Source organism: Biomphalaria glabrata, chromosome 9 (assembly GCF_947242115.1).
Source record: "Biomphalaria glabrata chromosome 9, xgBioGlab47.1, whole genome shotgun sequence".
In the NCBI taxonomy this organism is placed as follows: Eukaryota; Metazoa; Mollusca; class Gastropoda; family Planorbidae; genus Biomphalaria; species Biomphalaria glabrata.
Genome location: NC_074719.1, coordinates 6,615,233 through 6,637,463, shown reverse-complemented (window position 1 = coordinate 6,637,463; position 22,231 = coordinate 6,615,233). Strand labels below are relative to the sequence as shown.

The 22,231-nt window shown below is 37.0% G+C and overlaps 1 protein-coding gene across 1 annotated transcript; it reads left to right on the top strand.

Moving 5' to 3' along the window:
* Positions 1 to 230: 230 nt before the first annotated feature.
* LOC106071204 (uncharacterized) lies at positions 231 to 22,192 on the top strand. The gene is made up of 6 exons (XM_056041899.1): positions 231 to 387; positions 1,828 to 1,949; positions 6,864 to 6,997; positions 12,414 to 12,534; positions 19,469 to 19,563; positions 22,054 to 22,192. Exons 1-6 carry the CDS (start codon positions 312 to 314, stop codon positions 22,118 to 22,120), a joined length of 615 nt encoding a protein of 204 aa, XP_055897874.1. The 5' UTR covers positions 231 to 311; the 3' UTR covers positions 22,121 to 22,192.
* The last annotated feature ends 39 nt before the right edge of the window (positions 22,193 to 22,231 follow it).

The following is a 22,231-nucleotide window of genomic DNA, read 5'->3' as shown; positions in this document are numbered from 1 at the left end:
GATTGCCCTGGAGATGGCTAAATATGTAGGTCACAGCTGGGACTGCGTGGCCACGAGAAATACTGCCCTCCTCATTAATCTTCGGACTCGAAACCTTATATATACATATATGGTCTAAGTCTAAGATCTCCTTGCATTAGCCAGACCTCTCTTTTACTACGCGTGTAGTAAATCCTCAAAACGATTAATCCACCCAATACAAAGACACACACACACACACGTTCCAGTTCACTAGTGACCATTTCAATTCTTCTCTCTCACGACTTACACGTTAGCCTTCAATGTATTGTCTGACACTCTAGATTTGTACCATGACGATGTACGCACTTCTGTGTTGTCTTCTTTTTGTATGTACATGGAAGGAAGCAGACACCTCAGTTACAGACGGTAAGAATTTTGGCCGACTTTAATTAGCGATTTGATTTGTAGATATTTGTTTTTCCATCATCATCATTTGAATTATTATCATCATAATCATCTTCATCATTATTATCATTTTTCATCATTATCATCATAATCATCTTCATCATTATTATCATTATCATCATCATCATCATCATCATTATCATCATAATCATCTTCATCATTATTATCATCATCTTTATAATCATCATTATCATCATTATTATCACCATTATCATCATTATTATCATCATAATCATTATTATAAACAGCATCATTATCATCCCATCATCATCACTTGTATTTTTATCAACATTATCATCCCCATAATTATCATCATTATCATCATCATTATCATCATTATTATCATCATTATTATCATCATTATTATCATCGTCATTTCTTGTAATTGTTGTCGTAGGGGTACTGTGACAGTTTGTGTAACCAAATCCGTTCACTCTTTCCGGTTCTGGTTGTTCTAAGCGACTTGTTCTAAGCGACTTGTTCTATAAGCGACTTGTTCTAAGCGACTTGTTCTATAAGCGACTTGTTCTAAGCGACTTGTTCTAAGCGACTTGTTCTATAAGCGACTTGTTCTAAGCGACTTGTTCTATAAGCGACTTGTTCTAAGCGACTTGTTCTAAGCGACTTGTTCTATAAGTGACTTGTTCTAAGCGACTTGTTCTAAGCGACTTGTTCTATAAGTGACTTGTTCTAAGCGACTTGTTCTAAGCGACTTGTTCTAAGCGACTTGTTCTATAAGCGACTTGTTCTAAGCGACTTGTTCTAAGCGACTTGTTTTAAGCGACTTGTTCTTAGGAGAACCTGAAGAGAGGGGCCAGTCCATTCTTTTCTGTAGTCCAGCCAGCTTTCCTTTGGACTAGTCTTTCTTCGTTCTCCCTCTACTGGACCTTGACTTATGACTTTTGGCAGTGAGTCATGTCCTAAAACATGTTCATCAACTGTGGTAGCGGAGTACTAGTTTTCCTCCTCGTGCCTGCTTTCAGATTACAGTCACTGGGCATCGAGCTGTTCTTAAAAAGCTCCGGTGGGCCACATGTGTCTCGCGGGCAGTAATTCGCCCACCCCTGGTCTTTTTTTTTTATATGTAATTACACTTAATTTTTGTAGGTCTCAGCGGGCTTCAAAAAATGCATACTCCTGGTATAGATATCTTATCTTATATTCTACAGACGTTACTTATACGATCGCTTGACCAGGTTTTGTTTATTACTATTGAGTGGGGGAAGAATGGGTAGGGGTTTATACATTTTCTTTTTTTTCTAATTTAACATTGATTAATTATTAATTATTAATAGAAAATAATAATTAAAAAAAAATAACCGCTTTATTATAAAAAGGAAGAATTGTCCTTTTTTTTTGACAAAAAATAAATAAATCATATTTTGTCTTGTTTTTCTAAAGATATCTTTAAACGCTTCTTGTCCCAAATTTTTGGAAGAAACAAAGCCTCAAATCCAAATGATACTATCCAAGCTACTGACACCATTTACACAGAATTTGTTCAACCCCATCAAATTGCTAACGTACGTTTGTTACAACTTATGCTTTGCTTCAGAACAGTGTTTCCCAAACTGTGTTCCGCGAGGCCTCAGTAGGTGTTTCACAAAGTACTGGAATAATTAACTAGTACGCCACCGCGTGAATTTAATCTCGCAAAAAAAAAAAATTGAAGCTAAATTGTGTCGCTAAATAATCCGAATGTGCGAAGTGTTCCGTTAAGGGGAAAGTTTGGGAAACACTGTTTGAGATGAGATGTTTGAGATGTTTGAGAAGAGATGTTTGAGAAGAGATGTTTGAGATGTTTGAGATGAGATGTTTGAGAAGAGATGTTTGAGATGTTTGAGAAGAGATGTTTTAGATGTTTGAGAAGAGATGTTTTAGATGTTTGAGAAGAGATGTTTTAGATGTTTGAGAAGAGATGTTTTAGATGTTTGAGAAAAGATGTTTGAGATGAGATGTTTGAGATGTTTGAGAAGAGATGTTTGAGAAGAGATGTTTGAGAAGAGATGTTTTAGATGTTTGAGAAAAGATGTTTGAGATGAGATGTTTGAGATGTTTGAGAAGAGATGTTTGAGAAGAGATGTTTGAGAAGAGATGTTTGAGAAGAGATGTTTGAGAAGAGATGTTTGAGAAGAGATGTTTGAGAAGAGATGTTTGAGAAGAGATGTTTGAGAAGAGATGTTTGAGAAGAGATGTTTGAGAAGAGATGTTTGAGAAGAGATGTTTGAGAAGAGATGTTTGAGAAGAGATGTTTGAGAAGAGATGTTTGAGAAGAGATGTTTGAGAAGAGATGTTTTAGATGTTTGAGAAGAGATGTTTGAGAAGAGATGTTTGAGAAGAGATGTTTGAGAAGAGATGTTTGAGAAGAGATGTTTGAGAAGAGATGTTTGAGAAGAGATGTTTGAGAAGAGATGTTTGAGAAGAGATGTTTGAGATGAGATGTTTGAGATGAGATGTTTGAGATGTTTGAGAAGAGATGTTTGAGAAGAGATGTTTGAGAAGAGATGTTTGAGAAGAGATGTTTGAGATGAGATGTTTGAGATGAGATGTTTGAGATGTTTGAGAAGAGATGTTTGAGAAGAGATGTTTGAGAAGAGATGTTTGAGATGAGATGTTTTAGATGTTTGAGAAGAGATGTTTGAGAAGAGATGTTTGAGAAGAGATGTTTGAGAAGAGATGTTTGAGAAGAGATGTTTGAGAAGAGATGTTTGAGATGAGATGTTTGAGATGAGATGTTTGAGATGTTTGAGAAGAGATGTTTGAGAAGAGATGTTTGAGAAGAGATGTTTGAGAAGAGATGTTTGAGAAGAGATGTTTGAGATGAGATGTTTGAGATGTTTGAGAAGAGATGTTTGAGAAGAGATGTTTGAGAAGAGATGTTTGAGAAGAGATGTTTGAGAAGAGATGTTTGAGATGAGATGTTTGAGATGTTTGAGAAGAGATGTTTGAGAAGAGATGTTTGAGAAGAGATGTTTGAGAAGAGATGTTTTAGATGTTTGAGAAGAGATGTTTGAGAAGAGATGTTTGAGAAGAGATGTTTGAGAAGAGATGTTTTAGATGTTTGAGAAGAGATGTTTGAGAAGAGATGTTTGAGAAGAGATGTTTTAGATGTTTGAGAAGAGATGTTTGAGAAGAGATGTTGTAGAAGAGATGTTTGAGAAGAGATGTTGTAGAAGAGATGTTGTAGAAGAGATGTTTGAGAAGAGATGTTTGAGAAGAGATGTTTGAGAAGAGATGTTTGAGAAGAGATGTTTGAGAAGAGATGTTTGAGAAGAGACGTTTGAGAAGAGATGTTTGAGAAGAGATGTTTGAGAGGAGATGTTTGAGAGGAGATGTTTGAGAAGAGATGTTTGAGAAGAGATGTTTGAGATGTTTGAGAAGAGATGTTTGAGAAGAGATGTTTGAGAAGAGATGTTTGAGAGGAGATGTTTGAGAGGAGATGTTTGAGAAGAGATGTTTGAGAAGAGATGTTTGAGAAGAGATGTTTGAGAAGAGATGTTTGAGAAGAGATGTTTGAGAAGAGATGTTTGAGAAGAGATGTTTGAGAAGAGATGTTTGAGAAGAGATGTTTGAGAAGAGATGTTTGAGAAGAGATGTTTGAGAAGAGATGTTTGAGAAGAGATGTTTTAGATGAGATGTTTGAGAAGAGATGTTTGAGAAGAGATGTTTGAGAAGAGATGTTTGAGAAGAGATGTTTTAGAAGAGATGTTTGAGAAGAGATGTTTGAGAAGAGATGTTTTAGATGAGATGTTTTAGATGTTTGAGAAGAGATGTTTTAGAAGAGATGTTTGAGAAGAGATGTTTGAGAAGAGATGTTTGAGAAGAGATGTTTGAGAAGAGATGTTTTAGAAGAGATGTTTTAGAAGAGATGTTTGAGAAGAGATGTTTGAGAAGAGATGTTTGAGAAGAGATGTTTGAGAAGAGATGTTTTAGAAGAGATGTTTTAGAAGAGATGTTTGAGAAGAGATGTTTGAGAAGAGATGTTTGAGAAGAGATGTTTTAGATGAGATGTTTTAGATGTTTGAGAAGAGATGTTTTAGAAGAGATGTTTGAGAAGAGATGTTTGAGAAGAGATGTTTGAGAAGAGATGTTTGAGAAGAGATGTTTTAGAAGAGATGTTTTAGAAGAGATGTTTTAGAAGAGATGTTTGAGAAGAGATGTTTGAGAAGAGATGTTTGAGAAGAGATGTTTGAGAAGAGATGTTTGAGATGAGATGTTTTAGATGTTTGAGAAGAGATGTTTTAGAAGAGATGTTTGAGAAGAGATGTTTGAGAAGAGATGTTTTAGAAGAGATGTTTTAGAAGAGATGTTTTAGAAGAGATGTTTGAGAAGAGATGTTTGAGAAGAGATGTTTGAGAAGAGATGTTTGAGAAGAGATGTTTTAGATGAGATGTTTTAGATGTTTGAGAAGAGATGTTTTAGAAGAGATGTTTGAGAAGAGATGTTTGAGAAGAGATGTTTGAGAAGAGATGTTTGAGAAGAGATGTTTTAGAAGAGATGTTTTAGAAGAGATGTTTTAGAAGAGATGTTTGAGAAGAGATGTTTGAGAAGAGATGTTTGAGAAGAGATGTTTGAGAAGAGATGTTTTAGATGAGATGTTTTAGATGTTTGAGAAGAGATGTTTTAGAAGAGATGTTTGAGAAGAGATGTTTGAGAAGAGATGTTTTAGAAGAGATGTTTTAGAAGAGATGTTTGAGAAGAGATGTTTGAGAAGAGATGTTTGAGAAGAGATGTTTTAGATGAGATGTTTTAGATGTTTGAGAAGAGATGTTTGAGAAGAGATGTTTGAGAAGAGATGTTTGAGAAGAGATGTTTGAGAAGAGATGTTTCAGAAGAGATGTTTGAGAAGAGATGTTTGAGAAGAGATGTTTGAGAAGAGATGTTTGAGAAGAGATGTTTGAGAAGAGATGTTTGAGAAGAGATGTTTGAGAAGAGATGTTTGAGAAGAGATGTTTTAGAAGAGATGTTTGAGAAGAGATGTTTCAGAAGAGATGTTTGAGAAGAGATGTTTGAGAAGAGATGTCTTAGAAGAGATGTTTGAGAAGAGATGTTTGAGAAGAGATGTTTGAGAAGAGATGTTTGAGAAGAGATGTTTGAGAAGAGATGTTTGAGAAGAGATGTTTGAGAAGAGATGTTTGAGAAGAGATGTTTGAGAAGAGATGTTTGAGAAGAGATGTTTGAGAAGAGATGTTTAAGAAGAGATGTTTGAGAAGAGATGTAAAATAACATATAACTTGTTTTTGAGAAAAAACTACGCTCAGCGGAACAAACTTACAAATCAAAAAAAACAACAACAGTTAAGTAAGTAACTCATTGACTACAAATCTAGCACATGTTTCTTTTTGTATTTGTTATGGCAACTTTTTTGAAATGAAAACTGAGATTTCTTTTCAAATATCAACTATATAACAACGTCTTATTCGTGGTCGTGTAATGGACGGCATTTATCTACTTGGTTTTTCTTGTGTTAAGTCTATCGCAACAGGATTGTTTATTGGGCTTCAAGCACTGAACTCAACCATCTTGGGAATGGGCTCTAGAAATAGCTAACCTTTCCTTGAAAGCCTTTGTAAATCCCTTTCATTAGTCAGGCAGCAGTTGTTAAGTTGGTGTTTTTTTCCCGTAATAACACATTTTTTTCTTTTTACATTATACATGATTAGTCGACAACTCACATCATTTTTTTTTCCCAACCTAACATTAACTCCTACTTGGTTCGTTGTTTATAGCACAAGTGAAAAACTCAAAATGAAAATAAATCCTTTATTTGGAGCAAAAGTTTTGCACCTAATGGTATAACTGATTGATAGCACGTGGCACTAATAACTCAAATGTCGTGGGTTGAATCAGTTTCATTTTTTTTTTGTTCAATGATAAATTAAATCTGAATGTTTAGTTGTATATTGAACATTAAGCAGGAATTGATTACAAGACCTTATTTTTTTTACATACTACTTGTTTACAAAAGTATTTTAACTCTTTCTCTCCTAATTGACCATACCATCTTTGATTTCACCCCGTTAAATTAATTTTTGATGTTTCATTGTATTATATAAAAAAAGCTTGCATTTTCCTTATTTTGTATACTAAATTTGATATATTTGCTTAAAACAAACAACAACGTTATAAAGGTTCAATCAAAAAAAGGTTATAAAACTGGTAATGGACAAAATGAATAATTCCGTCGGAACGTGAAAATAATTACGGAGAGAATGAGTTAAATTAGTCTTCAACGTTTTGTAAGAACCGAACAGCTCTAAAGATCACTTAGTGTTCGGTTAATTAAGAACATTTACATTCTACTGGCTTATATATGGTTTAGTAGAGATATCGTGCATGAAACTTATGAGTTGAATGGGAAATATAGTTGGCCCCTAATGCCTTGTGTTATTGTAAAGGAATTGTATGTAATTTAATCAATGTGTTTTTATTTTCAGAAAATCTCGCTGTTGTCTCACGTGTATACATGGGGAAATGTGAGAATACAGACATTCATCGGGGTCGTTGAAAGGAACTCTACTCATATTACAATTAAACATTATTTCTTTAGACCAGAATTTTCTCACCAAGGGTAAAAATTGTAAACTATAACAACACATAGTGAGCATAATACATGAACTATTGGTCCAAGTGGCGTAGCTATGATGGGGGGAGGAATTTGAAAATCCCCTCAGGCCCCCATTTGTTCGATTTTGTTTTAGATTAAATATTAAATATTGCTTAAAATGCGGTTCACCCCCTCCCCCCCACAGGTCGAACCCTCCGGGCCCCCAATTTATGGCACATTCCTAGCTACGCCACTGATTGTTCCATTGTTGCTAGTTTCAGTGTCATTTGTCGTCACAATGAGTAGATGACGTTAGCAGCATATAAATATTGTTTCGCTGACCAATCAGGAGCTTCATTTAGACGAGTTCGAGTTTTTAAAATAACTCGAGGCATGTCGCATTTAATCCTTACAATGACGGTCTTTCGTTGCTTCTTGTATTTCTGGTGTCTTCGTGACTAATACTCATCGATGAGTGATGCAGAGAGTTCCAGGTACTTTTGGTGACTCATTCAGTACCAGACGTTGAAATCCAAACATACGAGCTATCTCAAAGCACCATCTGTGCAGACACAACTCAATTTTTCAAAGAAATATTATACTTTTACAAAGAGATATTATACTTTTTCAAAGAGATATTATACTTTTTCCAAGAGATATTATACTTTTACTAAGAAATATTAAACTTTTTCAAAGAGATATTATACTTTTACAAAGAGATATTATACTTTCCCCCAAAACGAACAAACTTTCTCATATACATCACATATACAGTTGTAGCGAGTTGTAGTATGCCCCACCGGGCATTTTAATTCACTACTTTCTCTCTTAAAAACCTGGACCCTACCCTGGTGCTGCTATCCATTTATGTCTAACATATGTATGTGTCACATTTGTTTCAGCACCTAGCTTCAACTCCATATTAACGTAGCAACCTGTGGGCAATTCAGGCCAATAGCTTTTTGCCACGTCACAGGTCAGTACGACGCGACAATGAGGTATATGTCTCTACAGCCCACAGGTTGAAACGTCACAGCTCTATGGTGAGGCCTTCTGGATCGAATGGTCTCGGTTGTTGCCCTTTTCAAGAGAATTAATTGCAAAAGAGAAACTCGTCTTTAAATAAAATCACCATCATTTCTATGCCTAGCCTGTAATAAATAAGATAAGATAACCTTACCTCTAAAATACTGGTTATCCATGTTGGCAATGTTCGAATGTTTATCAAACTGACGTTCCAATTATTTCGGCTTTATAGATTGGGCTTATAGAACCTCGTTTCAATTAAATGACGCAGATCCTTCTTAAAGCTATTGAAGTAAAACCATAGGCTAGAATATGGTCATTATATTTTCTGTTCTTAACATTTCTTTTGTTCCAGACACATTTAAACGAGTTGTTCCATACTCCAAATGTTTGTAAATAACATGGACTATACAGGATGGCGAATTATTAATAACAAACCAAATTGTTTTTCAATTACATCTCGACGTCACCATTGAAATAATATGTATGATGCCTTAAAGGCTTAATGACAGAAATCCAGATTTTTGATGGTCTTAGGCGAACCCCCAGGTTGGTCGCGAAGCACAGGATAAGAACCCCTGATCTAAGCGATACGGAAAGGCCGAGAATAAAACTGGTTGTTAGTGGCTGTTTGAAACGCATACCATTAAAAGTATTTTATAGGCATTAGAGTGCTTTTATTCATATTGCATACTAAAGTGATACAAATTACATAGAAACATTTAAAAGTAAATGATCAATAAGCACAGAGTTTGTCAAAGTTTTATTGGTAACGCTCCTCACCCATTATCTATATATATAATTCTCTTCGTCGCTTAAGAGTTTGGACGAGAAGAAGAAGTAAAGGAAGGATCACTCTCTTATTTCTGCGGATATTCACCCCACGAAAAAACAAGAGGGGGGGGGGGGGAGAACAAGTATTCACCGGTTGCTACGGATGGCTGCCTGGTCGTGCTGTTTGCGCGCTGGACTGTCGTTCGGATTTATCAAACCCTGACCTCTCAGATCCCCCTTCGTCCTTCAAAACAAAATGACAGTTTTTGTCTAGATATTTCAGGAGATTTGTATGAGTTTTCTAAAGGTTTTAATAATTCCCGGATATACTTCCAGGACTTTTCGATTCCAGGAGCTCCTTGTAAATCGACTGAAGGCCGCGGGAAATCTGTTATAAGTTATACAATGGTTTAATGTAATAATTTATACACCTAGAATTACGCGGGTCCTATGAAAGTGCGGAGCCCACTGCAGTCATCTAAGCCCGGCCCTGCAAAATAGCGGCGTATGCTACGCCGCCTTTCGACTAGTACAACATATTTCTTTCGCTCTCAATTAGTTAGCTGAGACTTCCGATATCTCTATTGGTGAATATTATGAATGGCTCTTTAATATTTAAATTGTGGATACCCTTTTCATAGCGCCAACCTGGCGCTTATAGTATGCTCAGAGTGTTATGATAAAACTGTACAGTAGCGAAGAAGTGATACGTGGAAGCAGATTTCCGTCCTCTCTTTGGGCGATCTGTAAACACGAACTCTGGTCTAGTCGGAATGGAAACTCTAGCCAAGCAGCCCTTGTCGCTAAGTCGCACATCCCCCTCTGTGCACATCCTACACCGTGCACATCACACTCCGCGCATATCCCACTCCGTGCACATCACACTCGGTGAACATCCCACACCATGCACATGCCACTCCATACACACCCCACTCCATGCACATCACACACGGTGAACATTACACTCCATGCAAACTCCACTCTGTTTACATCCCACTCCGTGCACATCACACTCGGTGCACATCACACTCCATGCAAACTCCACTCTGTGCACATCACACTCGGTGCATATCCCACACCATGCACATCCCACTACATGCAGACCCCACTCTATGCACACCACATTCGGTGCACATCACACTCTCTGCACTTCACACTCTGTGCACATAGCACTCGGTGCACATCCCAAACCATGCACATCCCAAACCATGCACATCCCACACCATGCACATCCCACTCCGTGCACATAACACTCGGTGCACATCCCAAACCATATACATTATAGCAAGCAAAGTTCCTTTGTGTTTCCCTATGTTTAATTTTGACAATAGAAAACATTAGAAGTAAAAGAACTATACTTCTAGACACAGAAGATATGAATATTTTTATTTCTTATAAAAAAAAGTAAAGTTCTCCTTTCAGACCTTGTGGTCTATAGAAAAGATGATGTAAAGGTCATCTGTTTCTGTGGCTTACGGTTAACGAGGGTGTCATGTGGCCAGCACAACGGCCAACCGCCTTTACTATTCCCAAATTCATGTCAGGTACCCATTAGAGCTGGATGGACTCAGAGGCGGCACAAAGATCCCGAAATTAAAAAACCCAGTCACGAGTTCCAATTTCTCTGTTTCTTGTGGAATTTCAAGAAGAGACTCCTCAGACAAAAACTCTTTTCTCGCTAAAAAGCAGCTTACTGTGCTAAGTCAACTGATTAAGTAAGTCTGACTTTGTTTTTGGTTAGAAAAGACCAAGCCGTTGGTAGTTCTTAGTTGAATATGTTGGGCCGTAAACAGAACGTTGTGATTCAAAGTGTGTGCGCGAGTCTCCTGAGTCCGCGTATCTTTGTATGTTTTCCGTAAGCTCCAACCATTATTTGTTTGTTTTTTTAATTAGCAATCTTTTGCCTAAAGAATATAATACAAGGATACTGTAGAAGAATTTTTTTTCATGCACCAGGTGCCACCGAAACTGTCAAGGAAGTTTCCATTCTGTTTTTTGGTGATCAGTAAAGACAAAGTGTTGTCCTGTTTGCTTTTATGTAGAAAAAAACAACGCCAAATGATTTTTTTCAATTTTATTAATTTAAACGATCAAAACAAGACTATGGCTTAAATATTCCTGGTCCATTGGTGACTTCGATGGGACCGGCTCTGAGTTTGTGTGATAACACAAACTTTCTTTGTAATCTTGTTTTCAGTGTTGTTGATACTCGCGAGCACAGAACAGTAGTGGGTGCTTTTTTTAAATATTAATAACACTTGGATTGCTGTATTGTTCTCTTCGAATCTCTGTTGGGCCTGATGCTATAGCCTCCTCATATATATATCAGAGAAAAAACAAAATGATCTGTATTGCTATTAAAGCAGTGTATATTAACGTTTTGGGACACAAACAACAGCTTTGTTGGTGGCCCTTCTCTTGACAGCCATGAGGTCTGGGGGAATGCAGTTCTGCCAATTTCAAAACTGGAGAAACGCATGCTACGGGACATCTAAAGCTCATAACTCATTACTATATGTATAAGAGGCGCGGTGGCTAAGCGGTAAAGCTCTTGGCTTCCGAACCGGGAGTCCCGGGTTCGAATCCTGGGATTCCTTATTTCGGGATCTTTGGGCGCCTCTGAGTCCACCAGCTCAAACGGGTACCTGACATTAGTTGGGGAAATTAAAAGCAGTTGGTCGTTGTGCTGGCCACATGACACCCTCGTTGACCGTAGGCCACAGAAACAGTTGAGAGTAGAGCTTACTATCAACTGCCCTATATACTATTGACCATAAGGTCTATATATATATATGCTGTGTGTGTTTATACATACAGAATTAGGGTTTACTGGGCGTTAGGGCTAGGGTTTGAGAACAAATCGCCCCTTCCCTTCTCGGTCCGCTAGTGATAAGAACAAGATAAGATATTTAAACTACATTATTATACATTATACATTATCTGGAATCATTTTTACTGAGCCACAAGTCAAAATCTGTTAACATATGGAATTACTTGTTGGCTAATTACATTTCATATAAATCGTTGCGCGCTTAGACAGCCTTCGAATAACAGTATTAAAAAAACACGAAGAACATGACCGTATGTAAAACAAACTTTTTCAATAAAAATGGCTCACCAAAGAGTGAAAAATTCTAGCCGAAAAAAAAGCTTGCAATACTAAAAAAATTGGCAATAAGAATCAATAAAACCGTTTTAATATTAGTCTGTTTATTTCCTTATCTTATCTTATATAATGCAGACGTTACTTCAAAAAAGAAGATAATTACGTCCTAAGCGTCATGCATTAAGTCATGCATATTAACCAATGACCTAATTTCTGCCAAGTCACTGGTTTTCATGGCCAGCTCAGGCACCTCATTCCATGCTCTAATAGCACTAGGGAAGAAAGGAACATTTGTACTAATTTGTCCTAGCATATGGGACGAGGAATGTGCCCTTATCTTTGTGTCTTTCTGAGTTGGCCATTTTATTAAATTTTGTTTTTGTATTTGAAGATTATGGTTCAGTGTTTTATGTACAGTTTACTTTACTTTTGAGCCTTCTCTCCTGAAGGCTTTCTAAATTTAGTGATTTTACTAAAAGGTCTTTTTATATGTTTGTGTGTTTCTTAATTTATTATTGTACATTTCGCTTACAGAGCACGATATGATAAATTACATTGTAGGGATGTGATATACAACCCAAGATGTGATACAACATTTAAGCCGTTGGGCATGAATTTCGAATTCACTTGGCCGGCCTGTATCTACAATCCCGTTGTAAGATGAAACGTTACTTTTATCTTATATATATATGTATGATAACTATGGGAAAGTGGGGTATAAGATGATGGTAGACAACATGGACATTTGTTGTATTTTTTGGAGCCTCCAAAAGGGGAAAAGGCGTTATTAGTTTTGTGTGGAATGTCTGTCCGACCGTTCGGCTGTCCGTTTAGATCTCGTAAACTAGAAAAGATAGTGAAAATCCGACACCATAATATTTTAGATCATTCAAAGCTCTGATGCAACGGCTACTTTTTTCTTTTCTGAAATCGAAAAATCAAATTTTTAAATCACTTATGCAAGCAGGGTTTTTTTCCCACTTTTTACAACTATTAACAGTAACAAACACAGAAGGCTCTTTAGTAGATCATGTCTACGGCACATCTATGCAAATGATTTTAGATTAGTTCTACCATGCTAACTGCTACATTTAAACACACAAAAAAAGTGTTTACTTTTTTAAAGAGAAAAAATCTATTTAGTATACATATAAGTTGGGCATAATTTAAAACAACAATTAATAAGTAGTTTTTCATCTTATCGCGTGAACTGCAGCGTTGCACACCAACCATAGAACACTAAAGGACATTTTTTTTTACGGAAATGTTTTTTTAGCGGCCCCCGGAAGGGGAAAAGACGCTATTAGTTTTGTGAGGCCTGTCTGTCTGTCCGTCCGTCTGTCCCGTTTATTTTCTCAGAAACTAGCAGAGAAAATGAAAATTGGACATCATGATATTTTAGACCATTCAAAGGTCTGATGCAACGGCTACTTCCTTTTTTTTTTCCGAAAGTGAACTATCTAATTTTTACAATTATATATGCAAACAGATTTTTTTAAAAATTACACCGCTTTTCAATGAAAACTTCAGGGGAGGTAACTTTTTTAAAAAGATCATGGGCATCTTTATTAATAAATCAAGCTTCATTCATAGATTCGCGCATTGGCACAAAACATTTGTATCTAAGGTCACAATGGTAAAAGTGTCAATGAATCATAATAAAATATTTTTTCCATTTATTAACTAACTCAATGAAAAGAATACTGATTCAAATATTATTTAAAAAAAAATAATTTTGATACGAACTTGGTTTTAGTTATAAGTTTAAAAAAATAACTAACTATTTTATAGCACGCAATTTTGACATATCTTGATACTGATACTTGACAGTTTAAATAAGACTAAATAGAGTCCAGATCTACATATATTTATAATACGAGTTCTAGTCTAGATACAGTAGATTCTATATCAAGATTCTAGATCTAGACTTAGATATAGACTTAGATTTAGATATAGACTTAGAATAGATCTAACTCTAGATCTAGATTTAGAGACTTAGATCTATTTCTAGATCTAGGCTTAGAATCTAGTTCTAGATCTAGACTTAGATCTGGAATCTAGATTTAGATCTAAAACTTGTCTGGATCTAGCTAGATCTATGTCTAGTTTGTATGACAAATGACTATATAGATATTAATTTTTATTTACGATGAGAAAGTCTTGTGAAGTCATTTGTACACAATCGTAGCTTAAAGTAGGTCAAGAATTTTTTTTCATGTTGCCAATTTATTTAATTTCGTTAGATGAATAAATATTTTTTTAGTTTCTCTATTAAAGTAACATGTTATTAATTTTGAATGTATTGGGTAAGGTTAATAATTATTGTAAAAAAATATATAAGTGTAAGCTAAATGAATATATGGAGATGCTGTGGCTGAGTATTAGAACTATAGATTTCCCGTGCAAGAGGCACGAGATAATCAAGTTACTACGAAATAACTTCATGTCACAGTGAGTCTCAAACGAGTCTGTGACAGTAATATGTTAGGTAAAAGACATAAAAAAAACAAAACAACATCGGTCTTTAATTTAACCCCAACAGTGTAGTACTTTGCAATTTTTTTCATGACAACATTCGCTTAAGCAGAACTCAAGAGACAGCAAGAAGGTGAAGACATGTCTGTTAACATTTCAACTATGCACCATGAACCCAGCGCAAGTGTTAAAATAACGCCTAGGTCATACTAGGTGGTGCTACTAGTCTTTGAAGCATTTCCTTGGGCGCCTCTGTTACGTTGACCATCTTTTAGCTCACCAAAAAGGACTGCCTTTGGCATATGTTCGTCTCCCATACGGGATACGTACCGTGCCCAGCGCAACTATCGGACTATAAGAAGTCCCTCTATACTGTCCATACCGGCGTTTGCAAGGACATCGCTGTTTGTAGTGCGGTCTCGCCACTGTATGTCCATGATGGAGCGCAAGCATCTTTGGTGAAAGCGCTCAGGAAGTCTTATTTGTTGTCTGTATAGTGCCCATGTCTCAAAGCCATACAGAAGGGTTGACAGAACCACCGCCTAGTAGACATTGATTTTTGTAGGTAGGCGGAGCGACTTGTTCCGCCAAACTCTCGCTTGAAGGCGTCCAAAAGCGCTACTGGCCCTGGCCAGACGTTTATCAACTTCCCTTGAAAGTGAGGCGTCATTTGACACTATACTACCTAGATATGTGAAGTGGTCTACCACGTTAAGGAGCTGTCCGTTTACGGTGATCTTGGCTGAGTATGTTTTATTGGGTGACTTCTGGAACATGACTTCTGTTTTCCCGAGGTTTATAGATAAACCGAAAGAGGCGGCAGCATATGCTAATTCGTTTACCGCGTTCTGGAGGTCATGTTCATTGTGAGCTAGCAGGGCGCAATCATCGGCATAGAGAAGCTCCGTTATGACCATCTCCTTTGTTTTTGTATGGGATAGTAGACGTCGAAGATTGAACACATTGCCGTCTGAACGAAACCGGATGTAGATGCTATCGTGTAATCGCTGCCTCATTTGACCCAGCATTAAGCCAAAGAAAATAAATAGCGAATAGAGTAGGAACAAGTACACAGCCCTGCTTCACGCCATTTTCTATTGGGAGGTGATCAGACAGGTCACCATTGTGTCTAATCTGGCCTTTTTGTCCCACGTGAAACTGCTTGAGAATGGATAGGAACGTAGGTGGGCATCCCAGCCTGGCCAAAATCCTCCACAAACCATCGCGACTGACCGTGTCGAAAGCCTTGGTGAGGTCCACAAAGGCAGCGTATATGTTTAGATTCTGCTCTTTGCATTTTGCTTGTAATTGTCCGCAGAACAAATATCATGTCAGATGTACCTCTACCGGCTCTTAAGCCACATTGGGTCTTAGATAACACCTCGTCCTCTAAGGAGTGGGTTAGTCGGTCGAGCAATACTCGAGCAAAGATCTTTCCTGCTTCTGACGGAAGTGAAATGCCTCGATAGTTGGAGCAGTTAGACTAGTCACCATTTAGTATAGGGATATGATTATGAAATCTCGAAGTTCAGGTGGGACCACACACTTCTCCCAGCATAGAGCGAACAAGTCTGTTAGACCTTCGGTTAGGGCGACACCACCCAGTTTAAATATTTAAGCGGGAAGTTCATCAAAGCAAGTGCCTTGTGTTTTTTTTTTTAGTTTAGATATTGCTGTCTAAATTTCCTCAAATGTCTTCGAATCCGAAGATTAGTGAGGAATGCTGTATTTCCCATGGCTGCGCAGCCCTAGCTGTGATCTACATATTTTGCCACATACAAGGCAAGCTAAGCCATTGTCAGCAGGTTTTCGATTTAGATTTTCTTTTCGGAGTTTGCGTCTGTCCTCGGCTTCGGATTTTCTTTTGGTCTCAAATGTATATTCCGCAGCCTTTGTGAGGGACCTTCAGTTGTCTCCTTCTGAGGCCTCATAAATATATACATACATACATATATATATATATATATATATATATATATATATATATATATATATATATATATATATATATATATATATATATATACATGGGCGTAGCCAGGGGGGGTTGGGGGGGGGTTCAATACTAAACCATCACTTGCACTAGCACAGCCAATGGGGTTTTGAGTTTAAACCCCTTTTCATCGGGGTTTGAAGCTAAAAAAAAACCTCTTCAATATAAAAAAAGCAAAATACGCGCTCAAAATTCTATGAACGTAGCCAAAGGGGTTTTGAGTTAAAACCCCCTTCAGCGGGGTTTGAAGCTAAAAAATACCTCTTCAAAATAAAAAAAAGCAAATTACGCACTCAAAATGCTATGAGCGTAGCCAAGCCAATGAAGGGTTTTGAGATTAAACCCCCCTCTCCAGATGGTTTTCTTTTAAAAGTTTAAAACCTCCAGATGGTTTTGAGTTTAAAATCCCCAAACAGAGCGTTTTGAGGTTAAAAGCCTCTCTCTTCAATATTATTCTAAAGCAAACTACAGTCACCAAATTCTATAAGCTTAGCTAAATGGGGTTTTGAATTTTATTAAAAAAAAAACAACAGATGATTTTGACGTATCAACTTCCCTTTTCAATATAAAATCTAAAGCAAAATAGTCACCTAATACCAAGTGCGTAGTCAAGAGAGGTTACAAATTTCTACCAGTGGCTGGGCTCCATTAATAAAGTTAAATGAATAGGGTGACCCGTCAAAATAGCGCCGACAAAATAGCTCGGTCTTTTACATGATGTGTATAAAAGTAGCGGATTATTAGTAATTTAATGTCCATGGAGTGTGATGTTAGATTTTGAGAAGGCAAGACCAAATGCTGTAAGCCCACTGTTCCCTGCGACCAGACTCTCTCGGTTGTCTATTCCATCTTGGACAAAGTCTCTGGCGTAAAAGTACAAGATGAAAATTTTGCAGCTACATACCGGGAAGATAAAAATGTACGCATGTTTGTCAAAATGCTGTTAGCCCTTTCATTTGTTCCACCTGCCGGTGTAAATACTGCCTTTGAAGAATTAAATGAAGCTCGGCCAGATGTTGTAAGGAACTTATGTATGACTATTTGGAAGACAACTATATTTGTCACCAGAGACGAAACCGCAGAGTGACTCCAAGATTTCCGATAGCATTATGGGATGTTAGAGATCGTGTGCAGGACAACCTACCACTAACAAACACTTCAGTGGATGGAAGGCACCATGCATTTCAGCTATTGACGGTCATCACTCCAATGTGTTAATGTCTCACTTCCTCAGAGAACAGGAGAACACTGAGAACAAGATTCTGAGGTACAATGCTGGAGAACGAAGTAAAGCTGCAAGCAAGACAAAGTACCTCCAACTTGACAGACGACTTGAAGCTATATTGCCAATGTACAGAAACAAGCCAGTGATGGAATTTCTACGTGACATTTCCTACAATTTAACTTTGTGAAAGTTTGTGTGTGAGTGTAAATTTGACAAGTATCTTTGCATGTTTTCGAAGTACACTTTATAATGTAAATAAATGCTATATTTTGAAATTATTCATTTTGCCTTATTATGATTTTTGCTTATTTCTGTTTTAAGATATCTAAAGTGTTCCCTGCAAAATGACTGAAAAATAATGATAACATTAAAGCTAAACAAAAAAATATTGCCTCTATTCATATTTTACTATATCTAAACTATTTCTTTCAAAATGACAAAAATATATTTTTTTCTGCGCTATTTTGTCCGCGCTATTTTGACGGTGTACCAATGAGAAGTAAAAGGAATAATTTTTCCCCACATTGAAAAAGGTGCCGTTACGCCATACCGGTGCGTAAAAAAGTAAAGTAAAGTTCCCCTTTCAGACCTTGTGGTCTATAGGGCAGATGATGTAAAGGTCATCTGTTTCTGTGGCCTACGGTTAACTAGGGTGTCTTGTGGCCAGCACAACGACCAACCGCCTTTACTTTTCCCTAACTAATGTCAGGTACCCATTAGAGCTGGGTTGACTCAGAGGCGCCCGAAGATCCCGAATTCAAAATCCCTGTCTTCACCAGGATTCGAACCCCGGTCCCCGGTTCGGAAGCCAAGCGCTTTACCGCTCAGCCACCGCGCCTCCTACCGGTGCGTACCGTCACAAAAAAGCACTGTATATATATATATACATATATATATATGACAGAGGTTTCTTTAAAAAAATAAGAAGATAAATATGTCCTACGCATTTCATTTGTCAATCTAGTCATGCATGTCAACCAGTGACTTAAACTCTGCTAATTCATTGGTTTTCTTGTCTGATTCAGGCAACCCATTTCATTCTCTAATGGCACTAGAGAGGAAGGAGCACTTGTACGAATTAGTTCTAGTGTTAGGAATTTAGCGTATTGAGAAAGCTAAAAACATGAATTTGCGCTAAACTAAAACAATTGGTAAAAATAGTTCTAATCGCTGAGATTCTTATTGTAAAGTCTAGGTCCATTACAAATTTAATTACATGTCTGATCCAAACTAATTGATACAATGACACATAATTTAAACTTATTATATTATGCATCCTCTGTTTGGGACCCTTCAACTCAAGAAAACATTTTAAAAAATTGGAACAGACACAAAATAGAGCAGTGAGATTCATAACAAACGAATATTACCATTTGACTAGATTAACACCTTTAGTAAAATCACTAAATTTAGAAAGTCGTCAGGATAGAAGACTTAAAAGTAAATTAGCAATTATAAATAAAACACTAAACCTTAATCTTCAAATACTCAACAAAATCTAATAAATTACTCAGAAAGACACAATGATAAAGGCGCATTCCTGGTTCCATATGCTAGGACAAAGTAGTACAAATGTTCCTTTCTTCCCTAGTGCTATTAAAGCATGGAATGAGTTGCCCGAGCTGACCAGGAAAACCAGTGACTTGGCAGAATTTAAGTCATTGCTTAATAGCATGACTAAATGCATGACGCGTAGGACGTAATCATCTTCTTTTTGAAGTAACGTCTGCATTATATAAGATAAAAAAAATGTTAAAGTTATCTGAATGGCTGACTGTTTTATAAGGTCACCATGTCGAATTTCCACTTGAAGAAGACAATATCTTGTGAAGATATAAACTATGTAGGCCTATATATTAAAAAAAATGTAAATTGAAATTTCCCTTCTAATTTTAGCAACCACGTGTGATTTCTGGCCTCTTAGAGTGCACGCGATCACACTTCAAGATTCCCAATGAAGAAAATTACATCATTATGGAAAAGGAGATAAGGTATGTCGTAACACTGCATACATAGTCTAGAGCTTGAGTGTTGGGTCAGTGTTGGGTACATGTAGGGTCAGTGTTGGGACATTGTTGGGTCAGTGTTGGGTAGAGATCCCATCATTATGGAAAAGGAGACAAGGTATGTCTTAACACTGCATACATAGTCTAGAGCTTGAGTGTTGGGTCCATGTTGGGTCAGTGTTGGGTAGAGATCCCATCATTATGGAAAGGAGATAAAGTATGTCTTAACACTGCATACATTTTCTAGGACTTGAGTATTGGGTCATGTTGGGTCAGTGTTGGGTAGAGATCCCATCATTATGGAAAGGAGATAAAGTATGTCTTAACACTGCATACATTTTCTAGGACTTGAGTATTGGGTTATGTTGGGTCAGTGTTGGGTCCATGTTGGGTAATTGTTGGGTCAGTTTTGGGTCAGTGTTGAGTAGAGATCCCATCATTATGGAAAAGGAGATAAGGTATGTCTTAACACTGCATACATAGTCTAGAGCTTGTTTATTGGGTCAGTGTTGGGACATTGTTGGGTCAGTGTTGGGTAGAGATCCCATCATTATGAAAAATGAGATAAGGTATGTCTTAACACTGCATACATAGTCTAGAGCTTGTTTGTTGGGTCAGTGTTGGGTCCGTGTTGGGTAAGATCCCATCATTATGAAAAAGGAGATAAGGTATGTCTTAACACTTCAAACATATTATTGAGCTTGAGTGTTGGGTCAGTGTTGGGTCCGTGTTGGGTCAGTGATCCGTACGATTGCAGTCGCACTTGTTTCGTTATTAAGCATTTGGGCTCTAAAAGCCTAAAATTTCTTTCGTTAATTCTCAGTTCATCTACTGTAGAAAATGGCAGCGAAGCCTCAAGTAATAGAGAGCCGGCCTGGTATATTTTGATCTTATTTTGGTAGTCCAATAGTCCATACACAGTTCTATACCTATTATAGCAGTAGATAGCTTTGGATAAAAACTATTTAATGCTCTATGTCTTTTTTTGATAGATGGAATGTGTCTCTTAGTGGTTCCATCCTGTCCTTGCTGGGGGAGGTTAATGGGACGGCTGGGCAGCCTCTTTTACGGAGGGCGGGTACTAAATTCCCATAATAGGTACCGTGTCAGTGCTATGTGTAAGAAGGATTGCATTTTTACTAAGCTAATATCAACTCCATGGGTGCCCGCAGGATTTTTTGCAGGGAGGGGGGGGGGGAGGGTTGCAAGTTGCCACCTATTTGCAGAGAATATTATATAGAAAAGAACTGGCGCCCCTGCCCACCCCCATACCTATGCGATATTAACTTCACTGTAAATAATTTTTTCATGAAATGTAAACAAAAAAATAAAATAACATGTGAAGAAAGTTTTCATTTATCCGAGCTGGTGCATCCCAACTTCAAACAAACAAAATGAAAATGCAAACGCAGCCAAAACTGTCAATAAATTTACAACTGAATTGCTTCTTCTGCGCTTATCTGGCAGTTCTGAAATTCTGCTGTACGTTGCAACTCTTGCATCGTTTTAGGATGTAGACAAAACAGGTTGAACTGAGCTTTAGTAGTGCTTGAAAAACGAGACGTGAATGAAGAAACCAAGGAATCAAGATACGGAGAGTAAAGCCGAGTTCTGTAATAATCCCGAAATCCAAACATGTGGTTTAGCTTGGTGTAGGCATTTCTGTCGACTGCAAACTCTCGGCAGCACTACCTCATTACCAGGTTTGTCTGCCAGCAGTGTCGTCTTACTCGGGGTGCAATCCCTGAAGTGTTCCTCAGCATGGTCAAGTTGGTTTTTGGTTGTCATTAATGTGACTGCTGATGTGCTGTTGAGCGGCCGCTTATTCTAAGATTGACTGACTGCAACATCACGGAAACTGGTTCGAGAACGGATGAATAATTGACGATTATTAAAAGACCAATCAGAAACACGTTAAAGATCTTTTCAAAGTTGTGAGATTTGAACCCCCGACCCCGGTTTGGAAGCCAAGCGCTTTACCGCTCAGCAATCTCAACTATTTTTTATGTTTAATAGACTAATATTTATTTAATATGTATAAGAGTGTGGCGTTTCCGTAATCTGAGAAAAATTTTGTTCTGACTTTTAAATATTATGCTAGCTAGGAAAGAATAGAACTCTTCAGAAAATGTTTTTTCTTAAATTATTTGATCCCTTTAGAGAAATTACCCTTTAGAGAAATTACCCTTTAGAGAAAATACTCTTTAAATAAATACCCTTTAAAGAAAATACGCTCTAAAGAAAATACCCTTTAGAGATAAAACCCTTTAGAGATAATACGCTGACTGAATTGTAAATGTATGTTACGTATGAAGCTCGTGGTATTTGTATTGACCCTGATAATCACGTTTCGGTCTATCATAGATATTTAGTAACCATGAAAATAGTTATACAAATATTGTTTTTATAATCACATTAATTTCTATTATATATTTTTAAAATAATTATCATTCATGGTATTAAATGTATTTACAGCTATGATCTTCCAAATCAGTTCTACACTGGTGATAACATGTGTAAAGTACCAACAGGGCGTGATTAGTCATTCATAGAATGTTTTACTGCGCAATATAATATTGCTTGAGTAACAATGTAATAAAATAAAATATCAGCACTCTAGCTTTTAAAATTTTTATTTCATAGTGTTTTACTG